Raw genomic sequence first — 15,974 nt, 5'->3', positions numbered from 1 at the left:
GCAGGTAGGTGAGAGCCCAGACAAGGGGAGGGGGCATCTGAAATGGACAGCAGGCCTAGGTGAGATCATGTCTAGAACCACAGAAGGATGAAGCAGTTTATATTTAACTGGTCCAGCAAGACAACACCCCCATCATACGCCACCCATTCTCCTTCAAGTGCTTTGAGGGTAAGTGAAAATTATGGGAGTGTCAATTGCTATTCAGTTTCAAATTTAAGCCTGCATTGGTACACAGGAGCCTAAGAGAGTGGGTCATTTTCTTTGACACAATTAATAAGGAATAGCTTTTCAAAAGATCAGTTGTACCCCCACCCTACACACCCTCCAAAGGCCCAGGTAGAAGATGCTGAGTGCTTCCTGGTACTTGTCCAGTTTTTTCCAGTTTCCTCTGAGCTTCCACAAGCCGTCTGAGTACTAGCAGATTCTAATGGTAGTGCCATGTGGTCCAAACTCCAGGTAATAGTTTATAAAGAGCAGCTGCCATCAGCCGGGACATTCAGGCCAAGGCCAAGGAAAGTGGCACCAGCTACAAAACTAAGGGAGGGATGGAAACCTGCGCAGGGCTGTGGCTAATGGCTTCCCGTTAGTTGCAGCCTGGGTGCATCATCCTGAGGAAGGGCTTCAGGCAGATGGAAGGCTTGACTCAAGCCCTCTGCGGAGGTCGCTGCGACCGTGCAGCAGCCTAGACACTGTGACTGGGGTACAACTGACTGTTGGTGAGACTTCGAAGGATTAATGGAACTTTCCTCTTGCTGTGCTTCCGTTCCTTTCTCTCCTTTCGGGCTGGGGCGGTTTAGGCACACCCAGTGGTTGGGGAGAGCAGAAGCCTGGAGCAGCTCTGACCTCTGGTACTTCCCCAAGCCCCACAGCGGAACATCTGTCCCCAGAAATGCCCTGGCAGAGGGGAAGAGAGACTGCAACCCCTTTCTGAGTACTCGGCCTATTCTCTTTTCCTAGAAACAGCCCCAGCCCCCGCCTCCCCTCGTCTAGCGCCCAGATACCGGAACTCTAGGTCCCCGCCCTGTGGGGGCGCCTCCGCACCCCATCTCTGCCATCTCTGCGCCGCCAGTTCCTCGTGCAGTACCACCCAGTGTCCGCGGGGGCGCCCCATGCCCCGCAGCGCCATCTAGGGGCCGGGCACCGCCTCCCGCCCACCGGGGCCTCCTGGGCCCCCGCACCCCGCTTACTCCGCAAGGACGCACCCTCTCCCGGTCCTTTGGGCATCGAGACCCTCCTAGCCTTGGTCCCGAGGCCTCGGCACCCCAAGCCAGTTCTCCTTGCGCCTCCCTGGGGGCGCGTGGGCAGTGAGAGGAGCGCGGGGGCAGGCACTGGCCATTAGGCTCGGGCCCCCGGGTAAAGCCAGGAGAGGCGAGGGCAAGGAGGCCAGCGGGTCAGGGGAAGCAGGCGATGGCAGCGGCTAGTGTCCGCCAGCGGCGAGGCGGCTGCGGAGGCGGCGGGCGGCGCGAGGAGCCCCTGTGATTGGCACAGCCCGAGCCGGAGGAGGAGGCGGCGAGGGGAGGGCGGAGGAGGAGGAGGAAGGGGCGAGCGCGGCGGAGGCGGCAGCGAGGAGCTGTGCTTCCACCTCTCCAGCCCCGGCAGGACGGGGGCGGCCGCCGCGGCCCGAGGTGGGGACAGCACGCAGCTTCGCTGCAGGCACCCCTGCCAAGCAGCAGCCCGGACACCCCAGGCGAGCGGGAAAGCGGCGGCAGCGGCGGGAGAAGGATGCAGGGGAAGAAGCCGGGCGGCTCGTCGGGCGGCGGCCGGAGCGGCGAGCTGCAGGGGGACGAGGCTGAGAGGAACAAGAAGAAGAAAAAGAAGGTGTCCTGCTTCTCCAACATCAAAATATTCTTGGTGTCCGAGTGCGCCCTGATGCTGGCGCAGGGCACGGTGGGCGCCTACCTGGTGAGTCTCCGTGCCAACTCCTCTGCGGAGCCCCTTCTCCAGCCCCGCGCCCGGGTAGCCGGCTGGCATGAGGAGGGGACGAGCGGGCGTGACCTCCGCCCGGCGTGGAGGTTGGCGAGTGGTGCAGAGGCGGCTGCCGGGGGAGCTGCCGGCCCGAGCTGCTGAGCGAGCCAGGAGCGGGCGGGACCGCAGATGTCGGCGGCTGCTCGTGCGGCCGGCGGGGGCTGGGGGGATTCGAGAGGCTGCGGCAGGTGGACGTGAAACCATTCCTTTACCCCTGGAAAGTGTAGCCAGAGAACGAGCCTTGGAGAGGAAAGGCATCGCGGATTTTAGGTGACCTGCACATGGGGAGAAAAGCCAGTTAGCATCCTGCGTCCTCTACTCTCCATTCTATCTGCCTGGAGAACAAATCCATTATGCATCATTTTCTCCGGGCGTTTTCTCCATCTGCCAATTATTGGGGTGGGGGGGGCGGGCTAACAACTTGGAGTAAAGTGCTCCCGAGTGTAGCCTGATCCAAACCAGGGCTACTTGGGGACTGTCCCTCTCCGTATCACCGTAGCCATCTCTCAGCGTCTGGAATAAAGTTACCATACCTGGAGAGCAGCTGAGAGTTTGTGTAGTAGTTCCCGCTATCCACTCTTAGACCTAAATTCCCCACTGTCTTCTCTTGCCCACAAGGGTATTGCATCATGTTTCACAATATATATCTATTTCATTTGCCTCCTGAAAGGGGATATTACTACTCAAACGGCCCAGGGGTACATAACAGAGCAGAGGAAACAGCTTGTAATGACTCAGCACTGTCGGATACCCACGTTGCCGCTTTCCCGTGCCCCTCGCAGGTGGTCCCAACTTGAGTTCTGCAGAGTGCACGTCCAGACCTAAGTATATAGTCTTGTCTAAACGTGAGAAGAGTTTTCAGAGTGTATAGTATTAAATCACTACTTGACTATTGACCTGAAACTGGAATCAGATGCCACAGACTTTGAGTGTTAGTGATCAGGTTTGATGGAGATAGAATTGGACAAAATTTTGGCTGTTGGATAACCATGTCCAGAGATAGAACTGTGCTCTTCCTGATGGTGCCCCTTTATCCCTTCTTGCTGGCCATTGGGTTACAGTTAATGAGGGCCAGATGCTGAGTGCCTTGTACCATTCATAACCCATCTCCTGGGACGCGGGGCTTGCCGCCTGAAGGAGATACAAGCAGGCTTGGTCTGTGAGGGAGTTAAGCCAGTTACATGTGTCTGATAGAAGATTGTTCAAACTCAGCTCTGTTCCTGGGATGACAGAACTGCAGGGCGTCTGAAAGTCAAGTTGCATTTCCTTTGCCCCTTCTGAGGCGAAAGGCATTGAAATACCTATCTCTGTGCTCCCATGACTTGTGTGCTGCAGAGGAACCTTGCAGCCGAACTTTCCATTTCCTGTTTGTATTTCTGTTTTATAACATGTACTTTTTCAACCGTTACTATGCACAGTTGCAGACCATACCTGTGGCCTTTGGAATTGGGGGTTAAGAGAAAGCCGTGTCATGTGGGTCAGTTTATTAGACCTTCCTTGGAGGGAATTTGGCTGTTAAAATATTAAAATAGATACACGTATTACTATGGTGCAAATGCACATTAATAAACATATGTTGGTCTTTGCAGGAACACAGACAGAGTGTATAATTCCTAACCAGGTAGGTCTGTGTTTAAAAGAGGGTCATTAGTGTATCAGCGGCTGCCCCCAGTTTAACAGTTCGTTTCAAACAAGTTTTGTTCAGTAGAGAGCAGCGTTCATGTGTGGCAAACACCAACGTAACTTTTCACACCGTGAATGATAAAGGCATGGCCTTAGGTTTGGCTCACAGTGATCTAAGGGTTTTAGAAAGAAATGAAGCTGGACTTCAATCAGATAAGTTGCCTAAGGTCCTTTGGAAAGTTAAGAAGCAGAGGGCTGGTAGAGTGGTAGATGTGTAGAGGCAGGGTTGGCGCCAGGAGATGGGAAGTTGACTGGAATCCTGCAGTAGGCAAGTGGCAGCCAGAGGAATTCAGTCCACCTGGTGGGGACCTCCTGGTACTTGCAGCCTGGGCTGGTGAAGAGCCTGGTTCAAGGGGTAGGGTGACAGGAATCAACAGGTACCTGGCAGAAAGCAGGTGAGGCCCAGGAAAGGACAGGCTTAGGAAATGGAATTTATTTTGATCACTAGGAGTGGAGGCATAAGGTGCTCAGGGCATTGCCTTGCCTGGCTGCCCTCGACTCTGCACTGCCATCTGAACCTCATGAAAATAAATAAGTTTGCTCGCCAGGGTTGACTGAATCAGCTCGCTATGTGTTTTGCTCTTCTGGCTCACTTGGGAGTTTTCATCTGTTATTTGGCAAGTGGAGTAAAAAGTTTGTTATTCCTTCAGCTATGTGAGACTTCATTACAGATAATTTGAGAATGAAAGATTTCAGGGTGTTTGCAGGAAGGCCGATTTCTTCCTTTCAGTTCATCTCAGGCTTGCTTAGGAAACCTGAAAACCCGTGATTGTAGGGGATCGCACAGCAGGGCCCCTGTGCAAGGGTCCCTGTTCTATAGGGTTGCAAATTCTACTCTAGTGACACTATTTCCTACTTGATTCCAAAAGTCCATTCAGCTACCTTTTATTTTGTCTTCCCAGGTGCCATTTATTTTACATATGGAGGCTTCATTTCATTTTTCCCTTTTTTTCCTCTGAAAAGAAAGATTGCCCAGTGACTGAGTGACACAGGTGTAGTCTTCCCTGCTGCAGAGTTGGACCAGGAAGCTGCCTGTGATTTGAGAAGCAAGTTTGAAAAGCAGGACTGTGTGTGTGTGTGTGTGTGTTTATCCCTTTGAAGAGCCTGCCCAGGGTGGGAGTTTCTGTGTATGAGAAAGCCACCGATTGTTAAGCGAGCCAGGAGACCAGTGACTCCCTGCCTGGGTGTTGGTGGTCTCCCAGAGGAGCACAGAAGAACACTGACGTTGACCCTGAAACCCAGACTTAGTGATAATATGGATAAGGTGTCCCAGGTGAAACCAGCTGGGGCCAGCTGAGGATTCTGAGATCTGTTACTGTTCCAAATATTTTAATTGGAATCATGTTTCAGATCATGTTTCAAATATTTTAATTGGAATCATGTCAATAGTCCCAGGGATGTTCTCTCCTGGTCACTTAAACTTCCTGATGGTCTACAAAATATTTTCTCAGTGTGAGAAGAGAGACCCATTCAGTTTGATTGTCACTGTATGCAGAATACAGAATACAATGTAATTTTCCTCTGCTTGGGTCTTTGCTTCGAGTGGCTCCAGTCTGAACTGGCCTACCAGCCAAGTTGTAACATCTGCCTAAGTTTAGGCCGTTCAGAGCGCGCGTCATTTTGCGTGCACTTTATGGCGTTCTGTGGAGACCCACTGAGGTGTTTCAAGCCATGCACTGAGGGTAGGGCTGCCTACAGAGGTTCGTCTGCTAGCAAATTACTGAGGCCTGGAGCAGATAAGGGTGTGTTGTACAGGAAATAACGAACGCTTCTGCCACCTCTGGACATTATGATTGATGCTCACATGCAAGCGCATGTGAATTTCCTCGGGATAAAAACTTTAATAAGAGACCAGTTTTGTCTCTGCTTGGGGCACACAGGTGGTCTCTATGCACCTGTGTGGAATTGTTCAAAACCTGCATCTGAGGTTGTGTTGATAAGAAGAGAGATGAATGGCTGAGCGTGTTTAACAAGGTTCCAGCTCAGTGCTTCGTAGTCACTTGCCTTTTTTTTTGTTAGGCCTGACCTAAGAGCATCCAGTGGGCCGGCAATTAATGGATGAGCAGAAACTGCTGGATTTATTATTACTTTTTTCCTAAAGAAGCATCATTTTGAAGATGGGGTTTTGCATATCTAACCCAGAAGCAGACAGCTGAGAGACATTTTTGAAGTCCTTGTCAAATTAGTATGATGACTAAGGCAACGGTATTTTACTCAATCAAATTATTTTATACACTTATGGTTTACTCAAAGTGACAAATTCCCTGTCATTTGCATAATTACTATGTAGCCCCAGGTAGTAAGGAATAAAATTACCCTGATTTTTTTTTTTTTCTCTTACAGCTTGGTTGAAAATGTTTAGCTAGTAATTATTTAGGAGAAAATATTATTTCTGAAAATTCCTTTCAACCAGCTTTATGTACACACCTTAGTTTCTGTGGAGGGGTTTTCGTTTGTGTGTTTAACAGCTGAACAAATCAAATTAGTTGTAAAGCGAGCAAGATCTCTTCCCTAATTTTGTAACTCACTTCTCAGTTTTAGATACCTATGCAGAAGAGGCCCCGCAGGCCAGGCGTTTCCACTGAGGATTATGCCACGCTAATCCATCGCTCAGTATTTAAGCTCATCTTTTTGCCTGTGCCTGGGAGAGCATTATTTTGTATTAGGCTGGATACGTTTTCTCTTGTGCAAAGGCAACTTGAACAAGAGGGTCCCTGCGAATTTCTCTTGCTCATCTTTAAGCAAGTTTTGAGGGGCTGCCTTGTTCAGGGACCAGGTTCACTTAGCAGACTGGCCCTGGGGTAAGTGTAATGTAACAAACAGTGATGAGGGTACGGCTGCATTTCACGTAGACACAGGCCTTGGATAAAGACACGATCTAGGATGTTACTGGCTGGTTACAGAGATAGAGCAGAAACCCTGGCTTTGGTTTCAGGGCCTGTGCCAGGCCTTCTGCAGAGGTGCTGGGAGGGGCAAGGGCTCATGCTAAGCTGACCTTAGTTCTTAGCTTCCAGAGGGCTTCCTGAGGTGTCAGACAAGGAAGGTAAGGCCTGCCAGGTCACTGTGGGCAGGCAAGTATGCAGAAGCTGCTCACCCCTTGTGGTGGTGGAAGGTGGAACTGTCTGCATCTCTTTAGCACCTTGCATCCAACTTCATGAACACAGTTAACTTGCACGGGTTTAACTGCACTTACTAACCACATTCCTCCTCCAGTGCAGAGAAAAGGACTTAGCCTCACTTCTACTAATTTGTATTTTGTACTTGTGGTCCGTTATATTCTGTACCTTGCTGTGTGCATTCTGTGTTCGTATACATGCCCATGTACAGGGTCATACTCACCAAATGCTGTACGCTGTACTTCTGGGAAGATACCAAGGGATGTTTCAGTGGTGATTTTGATTGCATGGCTTACACATGGATTTAGAACTCCCTGATGACAAGTCCCCTGTATTTGATTCCGTTTCAGAAGTATCTTTGGTAATCTGTAGTCCAGAAAGCAAGCATCCTTGCTCTTCCACTTTATTTTTGCTTTCAGTTTCTGTATCTGTGTGTACAAAATAGATAATAAACAGGAAAAGAGTGGAATCACTGACCTGAGTTCATAGGATAAGTGAGTTGATGTGGTTGGAAACACTTGTATTTTATGTAACAAAGTACTTATGGGTTAATGTGAGAGGAAGTATTGCCGAATGGTTAAAACTCTAAGTTATATGGTTAAAACCCCCAGGAGAACAGCAAGGCCCGGCATTCATTGTTACGTTCTCTCCTTTCCAGCTCTAGGACCTTGGGCTGATGGCTTGGCCTCTCTGCGCCTTAGTTTTTCACTTCAGAGCTGGATCACAGCAGTGCCTGCCCTCACAGTGTTGCTGTGAGTGGAGTCAGTACGTGGAAGGCATTTTGAACGCTAACTGGCACCTAGTACTTGATAAATACTAGCTGCTGTTACTAGAGATGTGGGTGTGCAACCTTACTACAGACATACTAAGTCTGTAGTCCCAACAGATGAGAAATAAGATTGCTTCAGTCAGGCTTTGATTCTGGTGTAGTGAACTGTACACTTAAGTTGTCTCTTAAGTCTGCATGAACATTTTGTCTGGGAGCTAAAACTTTTTTAAAAGCAAGAAATACAATAATTACTAGTTGCTTATTCTGTTTATTTCCTTATTATGAATACAGAAAATCTATTTTATCTTAAAGATGCTATAAAAGTTACTAGTCATATGGGAGAGGAACCCACCACAGTCATGGTGATCTTGACCATTTAGCATCAGCGGGTACTTGGAAGTGAGTGGGCAGAGACAGTACAGGGGCAGCTGGGAGGGACCGGTGCCCTGATGCCTTTCTGGGAAGCCCCGGTACCTGTCTGTCGCTCTGGCCTTTGGCCACAGGGTGGAGAAGACGGGGACAGTGGTCTGGGTGGCAGGCAGCTGAGGAGCAGTGGAAAAGTGCTGGACTTGGGGTCACAACGCCTGGGTTTGAACGTGGTCCTGCTCCTTACTAGCTCCTGGTGACTTGGCTTACCTGGGCCTCAGTATCCTCATCTGAAGATTGGGTATAATGAGATTCTTATAGATAGTTGAGAGTTTTAAATAAACGGACTTGTGATAGAGTGCTTCTCCTAGGGTGCAGTATTCAACTGTTGTTTTAACGGCGGAACCCTCCTCATTGCCCTTGGCACAATGGAAGTCCTTTTCTGGGGCTCTTGGATTTGGGGTGTTGTGTGAGGCCTGGGCAATGTTTCCTAAATTAATGATCTGCACCCTTGCAGCTTGCTCTGTTTCTCTGGAGGAAAAGTGGCCACTTCAAGGCAGCCTGGGGTATCAGGAGGAGGGGACCAAGGAACACATGTTGTGGACATATGCTGCCCTCTGGGCAGCCTTATTTAAGACGTGTGACCTCGGAGCTCAGCTCCGGTTGCCGTGAGGGGCTCAGGTCTTCGCTGCACCCTCTACCGTCACCTGAGTCCTCCTGCAATATTAAGCAGGACTCAGCAGGCACAAATACGGGCATTTTCCTGATCTAGGTCCTTTTTGGTTTCCCCAAAGCAGAGCAAATGAGCTCTGGATACAGTCTGATTTCCCACCCTGTGGATTCACCTATCTCAGCTTCTGGCGATGGTTTAGGAAATACCTTCTTCAGCACCACTGCCTTTCATCTCTAGTTTTTGAGGCTGCTTTCCTCCCTTGGTCTGGTCACACCTGCTCTTGGGAAGGACAGGGACTGAACTGAGCTCTTCTTCAGTGAATCAAGTTGGGCTTCACTGAGGAAGGGAACCTCCCAGCTTTCTAAAGCTCTGGACCTTCAGCAGCCACAGCTGTGCAGTGAGTGGCCTAGGGAGCCTGCCTTCTGGGCATTCTGGTGACAACACAGAGAAAGGAAATGTTCCACTGGATGCTGGCACAGTCCTCACAGTTGGCTGTTCCTAACTTCTTCATTTTGGTTCTTCTTTGTGGCTTTGAGTCGAGCCCTTCTGAAAAGGGAAGCCCTTTTGGGTGGAGGATTTAGTAGCGCAATTCTTTAATAGGAATGATGGTGCCCAACCCAGATGGGCATTTCTTAACCAACTGGACCTTTCACTGAGAGATAATAGTTGGTCATTAGAATGTTCCTGGACTTGAAGCAAAAGTCTCATTTATGACTTCACAATCACTGTAAATATTTAACAGCAAAGGCAACATAGGTTGCTACAAACCCTACTTTTTGACAGGGATTGGGGGTAGCTGGGGAAGAGGTAGGGAGCCCACTTTTCCTTTTTTTCCCCCTTTGCTTTCATGATTTCATTCATAAATTCCCCTGGCAACACCTTTTCCTTCTGGAACGTCATACCCTAAGTTGAACTTTAAGTTACCTGGTAACAGAATCAGAGAGAGTACTGGCGGGAACAAAGATGTCATATTTCCTTGGTGTTGGTTTTTCCTGGAGTCTGCCATGAGCACTCTGAGGCTCGGGAAGCAGGCTACGCCTGCAAACGCCTCCAGGCAGGCAGTGGCGCCTCGGATGCATCATTTGGGTGTGGCGGGAGGTCTAGGCTACTGTGCCATGGCATGAGTCTGCTTCGAAGCCTGGAGTATGCCCTTTGGTCTTCTGTCTGTGCGTCTGTCTGTCTGCCCATCCACTTGGGAGATTCTAATTTTCCTGGCAAGTTGCCCTTTGGGATGGGTCTCTAGTAATGAACCTGGCTGCCTAGGTTACCCTTGAAACCTTTCCTTGGTGGGTCTAAATAAAGCCTGCTGTGGCCCTCGTTTCATGGCCACCTCAGCTTCCGGTTAGGCAGAGTGAGCGGAAATAATGAGTTGAGCATGTTTTCCACAGACAGTCCTGGGGGCTATAATAGAATAGTTGATGAGCTGTGTACTCCCTAAATCACTGGCTGCAACTACAGGAACTTGAGGAAGGAAGAAATGATTACTTTTACTTTCATTTCTGTACTTGCAGCATTGTTGCGGAGAGAACAGCACCCCAGTGGTGTTGTTCAATTAAAGTCTGTTGTAACAGGTTCTTGGGAATGGCTGTTGTCTTTCCCTCCTCCCCATTGAGAAAGGCTTGTGTGAAACGGGTGTGCTGGTCTCTGATTGTTATATCTGCTCCCCATTCTGATGCTGCTGCTCTCCAATCTCTGGTTGATTAGAATGAGAAATTACCACCTTGAACACAAGCAAACTTGAAATTGGAAAGCTGCCCTCTGACTGATTACGTAAGCTCTAAAATACTGTACTTGAAATCTTGTTTACCCTGCTAAGAATTCCTTTAATGAAGGTAAAAATTTCTAAGTAGCACGGGCCCATATGTTTTTATTGTGTAAGATTCAATTATTGTGATGCAACCTGTAAAGTGAAGGGTGATGTTGATTAGTTAATCTCTCTGTTGGCTTTTTGGGTCAGAGTGTTGTTTGAAGTAGACCCACAGAGCCACCTAGAGCTGCCTGCTGGAACTCGGCACCAGCCCCTCTTCCTGCAGGCATGCAGGGGCTGTCCCGGGTCTCTCAGGGGCAGGCATCTGCTGAGGTCAGCTGGAGAGATGGCTCACGAGGCTCAGTGGACACTGTCCCTCATGATGGGCGTCATCCTTTGGCCATTTCATTTTCCGGAGCGCTACCTGACGGCACTTGGAATGTACTTCGTCTTGTTTCCGTAACTGCATGTGTTTCCGTGTGGTGCATCCCACCGTCCTCTTCTCAAAGCCACACGTGCGTGGGGTGCACCACATAGCACACTGCTCAGTCCACTTTGGGTTTCTGGCTCCTGAACTGTAGACAAGTGGCGCCAACGGTGAGCACAGGGCACAAAGACTTAATGGAAACTAGACAGTTGAAATGGATTAGAAGAGCTTCAGACGGGCCCTTCTTGCCTTTATGCAAAAAGTTTAGGGCAAGACTCTGCATTTAGTAAGTGGCATGTTGTGCTGCCTCCCCGGTGCTGGTAAATACTGACTGCCTGGGTTGCGAGGCTTACATGCCACCAAAGGAGGGATGTACTTGGGAAACTTAAAAAAAAAAACCCATAAATTAGCACCTTTCCTTTACCTTTGCCTGTCCATGGAGATGTGTATAAATAGATCAGAAAGTCAGCAAGCAGTTCTGCCACTTTGCAGCTGGTAGAGCTAATGGGAGCAGATGGGGAGGCCTTCCTTGCTGTACTGGTCCCCAGTGCGTGTGGAGCCAGGGGTGCTTGGGCTGAATCCAGATACAGCCCCGTGAAACTTCTAAGACATGTGGGTACAAATACACAGCTGGTCTCTGTGTCCCATTCTGAGGTCTTTTCCAACATTGAAGAAGGTCTGCATTTCTTGCTTTCGTTTTAGGCAAAATCAGGGCACAGAATTAAGTAACTTACCCAAATGTGCATCCACCATTCCCTGCCCTCCTCCCCCCAGCCAGCAAACATTAGCCAGCAGGCGTGAGCAGGTAAGAAGATCAGGAAGAGTTATATTTTTGGAAATGATTATATACATATAATACATACACGTTTTGGTAAGTGATAGAAAAAAATGACTATTTTCTCTTACTCTCTTTTAAAACATTCTTCCTTTTTCTTTTAAATAGACTGAATGTTTCCTAATGGCCACGATACATATCTTTAATATAGTGGAGATAAAAATGTATACATTTATCTGTCTTCTGATACTTTGGATTTCGTTGGGGAATATTTTTTCACTTAGAAATAATAGCACCTAGGCAGCAATTAAAAATGACTCAGAGCTTCTGGCACCCAGGCCGCCAGGGAGACTTTGCAGTGTGACGGGTAAAACATTTTAGACTCCAGGGAAGGAAGCTGAGCGTTCTCTTGTTCAGGTCTGTTGCCTTTGTGGCTGTTTCTCTGTTTGTCTTGAGGGAGCTGAGCCATGGTGGTCACAGGTGGTCAGCTCAGCCCTGTCACCTCCTGGTTGTTGATTACTTTTATTCTCTCCTCCCCCCCCCCCCCCCCCACTAGCCCCTGACCCCAACACTGCCACGCTTCACCAACGCAGGCAGGATGTCACAGTTGAATCTGTGAAACCTCTGTGAGGCTGTGCTCCTGGGAGCCAAATCCCGTGTTACTCCTGAGGGGGACTCGTATGGCAGGTTTATGCCATGCACACTGTTAATGCATTTCTTCCAGCTCCGCCTTTGCATTTTATTTGGGAGTGGCAGTTGGGGGAGGGAAGTCTTCATATTTTATTTAAACCTTTTCCTTTTGTGGAGGAGTTCATAGGGCAGTAGGACCATTGAACATTTTCAGTATTTCAGATTTGGACCAAAATCGGGTGATAGTTTTTTTCCCTTAGATTAAAAAAAAAATGCAATGTGTAGTAAAGAGAAGGCAACTTTGACAGTTTATTGTGAGGTAGACTTGGACCCAGAGGTAAGAAGGTGGATGAATATGTTTTTTGGGGCTTTTCTGGAGGAAGCAACTGGGTGTATTAGTTTTGGGGGCCTGTCATAACAAATTATCCCAAACCGGGTGGCTTAGAAAAATGGGTTTATTTTGTGTGCCTGGAGGCCAGAAGTCTGAAATCAAGGTGTTGTCAGGGCCATGCTTCTTCTGAGACTCTGGGTGGAATCATTTCTTGCTTCTTCCCAGATTTGGGTGGGGGCCCTTGATCCTTGGCCTTCCTTCGCTTGTAGCTGCATTCTTCCAGTATGTGACTGAGGTCACATGGCATTTTCTCTGTGTCCCTCTATTCTCTTCTTACAAGGATACCCACCGGTCATACTGGATTAGGGCCCACCCTAATGACCTCATCTTACCCAATTACATCTGGTAAGACCTTGTATCATGTTAGGTCACATTGACAGATACCTGGAGTTAGGACTCATGTCTTTTTTGCAGACACAATTTAACCCATAATGCCAGAGAATAAGAAGAGTAAAGGACCCTAAAATGGTTTTTGGGTACAAAGAAAAAATGAAAGAAAAAGAGAAACCGTTTGCCCTCTTTAGGGTTTTGGGTTGGGTAGGAAGATTATGGGTATTGGTTGAAGAGTCCTTCTTAGCAGGAAGCGCTGTGTGTCTGCAGAAACGCTTCCCTGTGACAGTCCCTTTTTCCTCTCTGTGGGAAGATAAGCATGTTTCTCTTGGGGTGGCGGAGGGTGGTGGTTACGCTGTGGGAGTGAGCCTGATTGCATTGATGTGGAGCCTGGAACAAGTCCTTTCTCCATCATGGACATAGCTGAAGGCGGAGACTGGACTGGATGATCGCATCATCTGATTAAGGGAAACACATGTAAAAAAAAAATAAGCCTGGAAATACATATGGGTGAGCACTGTGTGTGTATGTGTGCAGCACACATCCCTGTTCCTTTCGCCCTGGACTCCTGGTGGACGTTTCTGCTGGCCCTGTCTCCTCCCTGAAGCCCTGTCCCACTTGGTGAGACGAAAAGAGACTATTGCTGTGCCAGGGAGTCCCAGATTTGGCCCAGGTGTGAGTCTGTCCGCAGGAGGACCAGACATCTGCATTCTAATCTCCTTCATCGTCATGTGTTTTTGGGTGGAGGTGGGAGCAGTAGGATTCTTGGAATTTTTCAGCACAGGCTCCTTTTAAAAGACTTCACCTTGGTCTCTGCCAAAGTAATTAACTTCAAAAACTTTCTTAAGTGCCCTGAGCAGTATAGAATAAGATTTGTTTTGGGCCTCCTGGAGTTTATAAGTCCTAGTGGGGGGAGATGGTGTGTTTATACTTTTATTAATTACTCCTTCATTAGGCTCTTCTAGCTTCTGGGCCAGGTAGCTCGTCCAGCGTAATCACACAGGCAGTGTGGTCTTTGACCGTAAAGTCGGTGTTGTTATATCAAGGTGGGAGGTGGGCCTGGAGGTGGGACTGGTGGGTGGGGAGAACGTTTATGGTTACCCATGTAAAATGATTTTCTCAGGCCTGGTCAGCATAGATCCAAGGAAGACAAGAGGTCAGGGCTGCTGTTGAAGGAGGCTGGCCGGGGAGAGCCTTCAGAGGTGCTGGACACCTGCCATGGAGAAGGTGGAACAGGGGCAGGCTGGGAACACGGGGCCCCTGGCACATGCAGGGGCCTGTCAAGGCTGGCACCGGGGAGGCTGTGCTCTAGCCAGCAGTGCGGGGGCTGTGTGCGGGGGCTGTCGGCACCTCTCTTGGCAAAGCTTCGGTCTGCACTGCCCCCCAGCTTTGAAGTGGTGCCCTAAAATGCTGCTTGAAGCCCTTCTGCCAGCATGCCGAGAGAGGCCACCTCAGGGCATCCCCAGACTCTGCCAGAAATGAGCATGGCCGCCTTGCGTGATGCAGCTGGGGGGCTGAAGGAAGCTGCTGGCTGTCCTGGAGCATTGTGCTCACCAGGAAAGGGGGCAGTGCAGGAGGACGGGGCGCTCTACATCCATACACAATAGCACCTCTGTATTCAGTCTCTCTTTTGAGTTATCTACAAATGAGATTTCTACAAGATGAGCTAAAATTAGGAAAGATCCTACCATATTTGACTTTTTAAAAAAAAACACTTTAGTTTGGTCTTGGATACATCAGTTCTGGATAACTTTAAAGCTGGTAACAGAACAAGCTGTGTTCACACACAGGAAATGTCTCCAAACAAAAAGTGGGCGTGCAGTTTACAGTTTAAAAATTGGAGGGAGGCCATTCAAAATTCCCTTCCTGTTCTCCTTGAGAAAAACTTGGTAGGCTGCTGAGAGGGGGCACTCCTCCTGGGAATAATCATGAGGGGTCCAGAGACAGGCTGTCCTATGAGCACAGCTAACTGGGCACTGGAGTGAGGCCTCAGTGAGGTACCTGGGAGGGTGGCATGGGGACTTACTGAGCTGGTTGTCCTTCAGCTTCAAAGCCTGTGCAGGGTCTGGCCAGGGTGCCTCACACCTGCTGCCCATGGATGGCTGACCCAAGCACTGGCTGGGACTTCAGAGCCCCGTGTGGCCACATCACTTGAGTGTACCATTGACTTGAACTTCAAGTTTATGCTTGTGGCCTTTTTTTCTAAATATAAAGACATTGCTGTTTTACTTTTTACACAAGGAATGCATGTGTTGAAAATTTGGAAAATACAGATACCCTTAAAAAAAAGTGAAAAAAAGAAGGAACATCACCCATAATGCTGGGACCTGAAGACCCACTGTCAGCGTTTCGGTGTGTGTCCTCTCGGTCTCTCTGGGCCCGTCTGCAGTCCGTTGTGATTTCGAGGACAGAGGAGTAGAGGGTGTTGGCTTTGGCAAGTTCAGGGCTGCTGCTTGCTAATCTTATGTGGCTTTGGGCAATTGATTTGACCTCTCCGACTCTCCATTTCATATCTAAGGTTGGGATGGTGTTTACGCCAACTTCGGATGATCTTGTGAACACTGAATGAGATCACTCAGTGCACTTATTAGCATGTACCTCTCTGCAGCGTGTCTACCATTGTTATTTTTTATCAAGTGACACATTCCACTTGGGAACTGGTGCTTTCTTCCCTAAACCATTGTGACCACTTTTCTGTAGCATCAGATGTAAAACATAATACATATTCATTATGAAGACTTTTAAATTAAAGGAAAGTTCAGATAAAAAATATTTTAAGAAATCCCAAATCCTGCCATCACAAAATATCATGACTGATACTGGGGTTTGAGCAGTGATAATTAATCAAACTGGTCTTTGCCTCCCCCCTCCCCCCAATTAAAAATCAGTGTGGGGAGTAGACATAGCAGCCAGCCATGGAGTGTGAAAATGTCATCTTGGAGTTTGTATGGAGGTACTTGGAGTCTGGGCTGGGAAACTCAGTTTGGGGCCAGATTCAGGCTTCTCACTCCTCTGCTCCTAGTCAGAAAGACAGGCTTCACGTCCTTCCAGGGTGCGACACCCGCTAAGCTTATCTCCTGGAGGAGCAAAGAATGTGATCTT

At 48.8% G+C, this 15,974-nt stretch overlaps 1 protein-coding gene across 3 annotated transcripts in view; it reads left to right on the top strand.

Annotated features, from left to right (window-relative positions):
• The first annotated feature begins 1,565 nt into the window (after positions 1-1,565).
• The window catches only part of SLCO3A1 (solute carrier organic anion transporter family member 3A1), a 204,934-nt gene continuing 190,525 nt past the window's right edge, over positions 1,566-15,974 (top strand). For 2 of the 3 annotated variants that reach the window (XM_053912810.2, XM_053912809.2), the window contains exon 1: positions 1,567-1,902. In XM_053912810.2, coding sequence (XP_053768785.1) covers positions 1,723-1,902 — 180 coding nt within the window. In that variant the 5' untranslated portion in view covers positions 1,567-1,722. Of the gene's footprint in view, positions 1,903-15,974 lie in introns of all 3 variants that reach the window. The other variant, XM_024561973.4, reaches the window with a different exon arrangement.

This window comes from Desmodus rotundus, chromosome 10 (assembly GCF_022682495.2).
Source record: "Desmodus rotundus isolate HL8 chromosome 10, HLdesRot8A.1, whole genome shotgun sequence".
Taxonomy (NCBI): Eukaryota; Metazoa; Chordata; class Mammalia; order Chiroptera; family Phyllostomidae; genus Desmodus; species Desmodus rotundus.
This window is presented reverse-complemented; position numbering and strand designations above follow the sequence as displayed.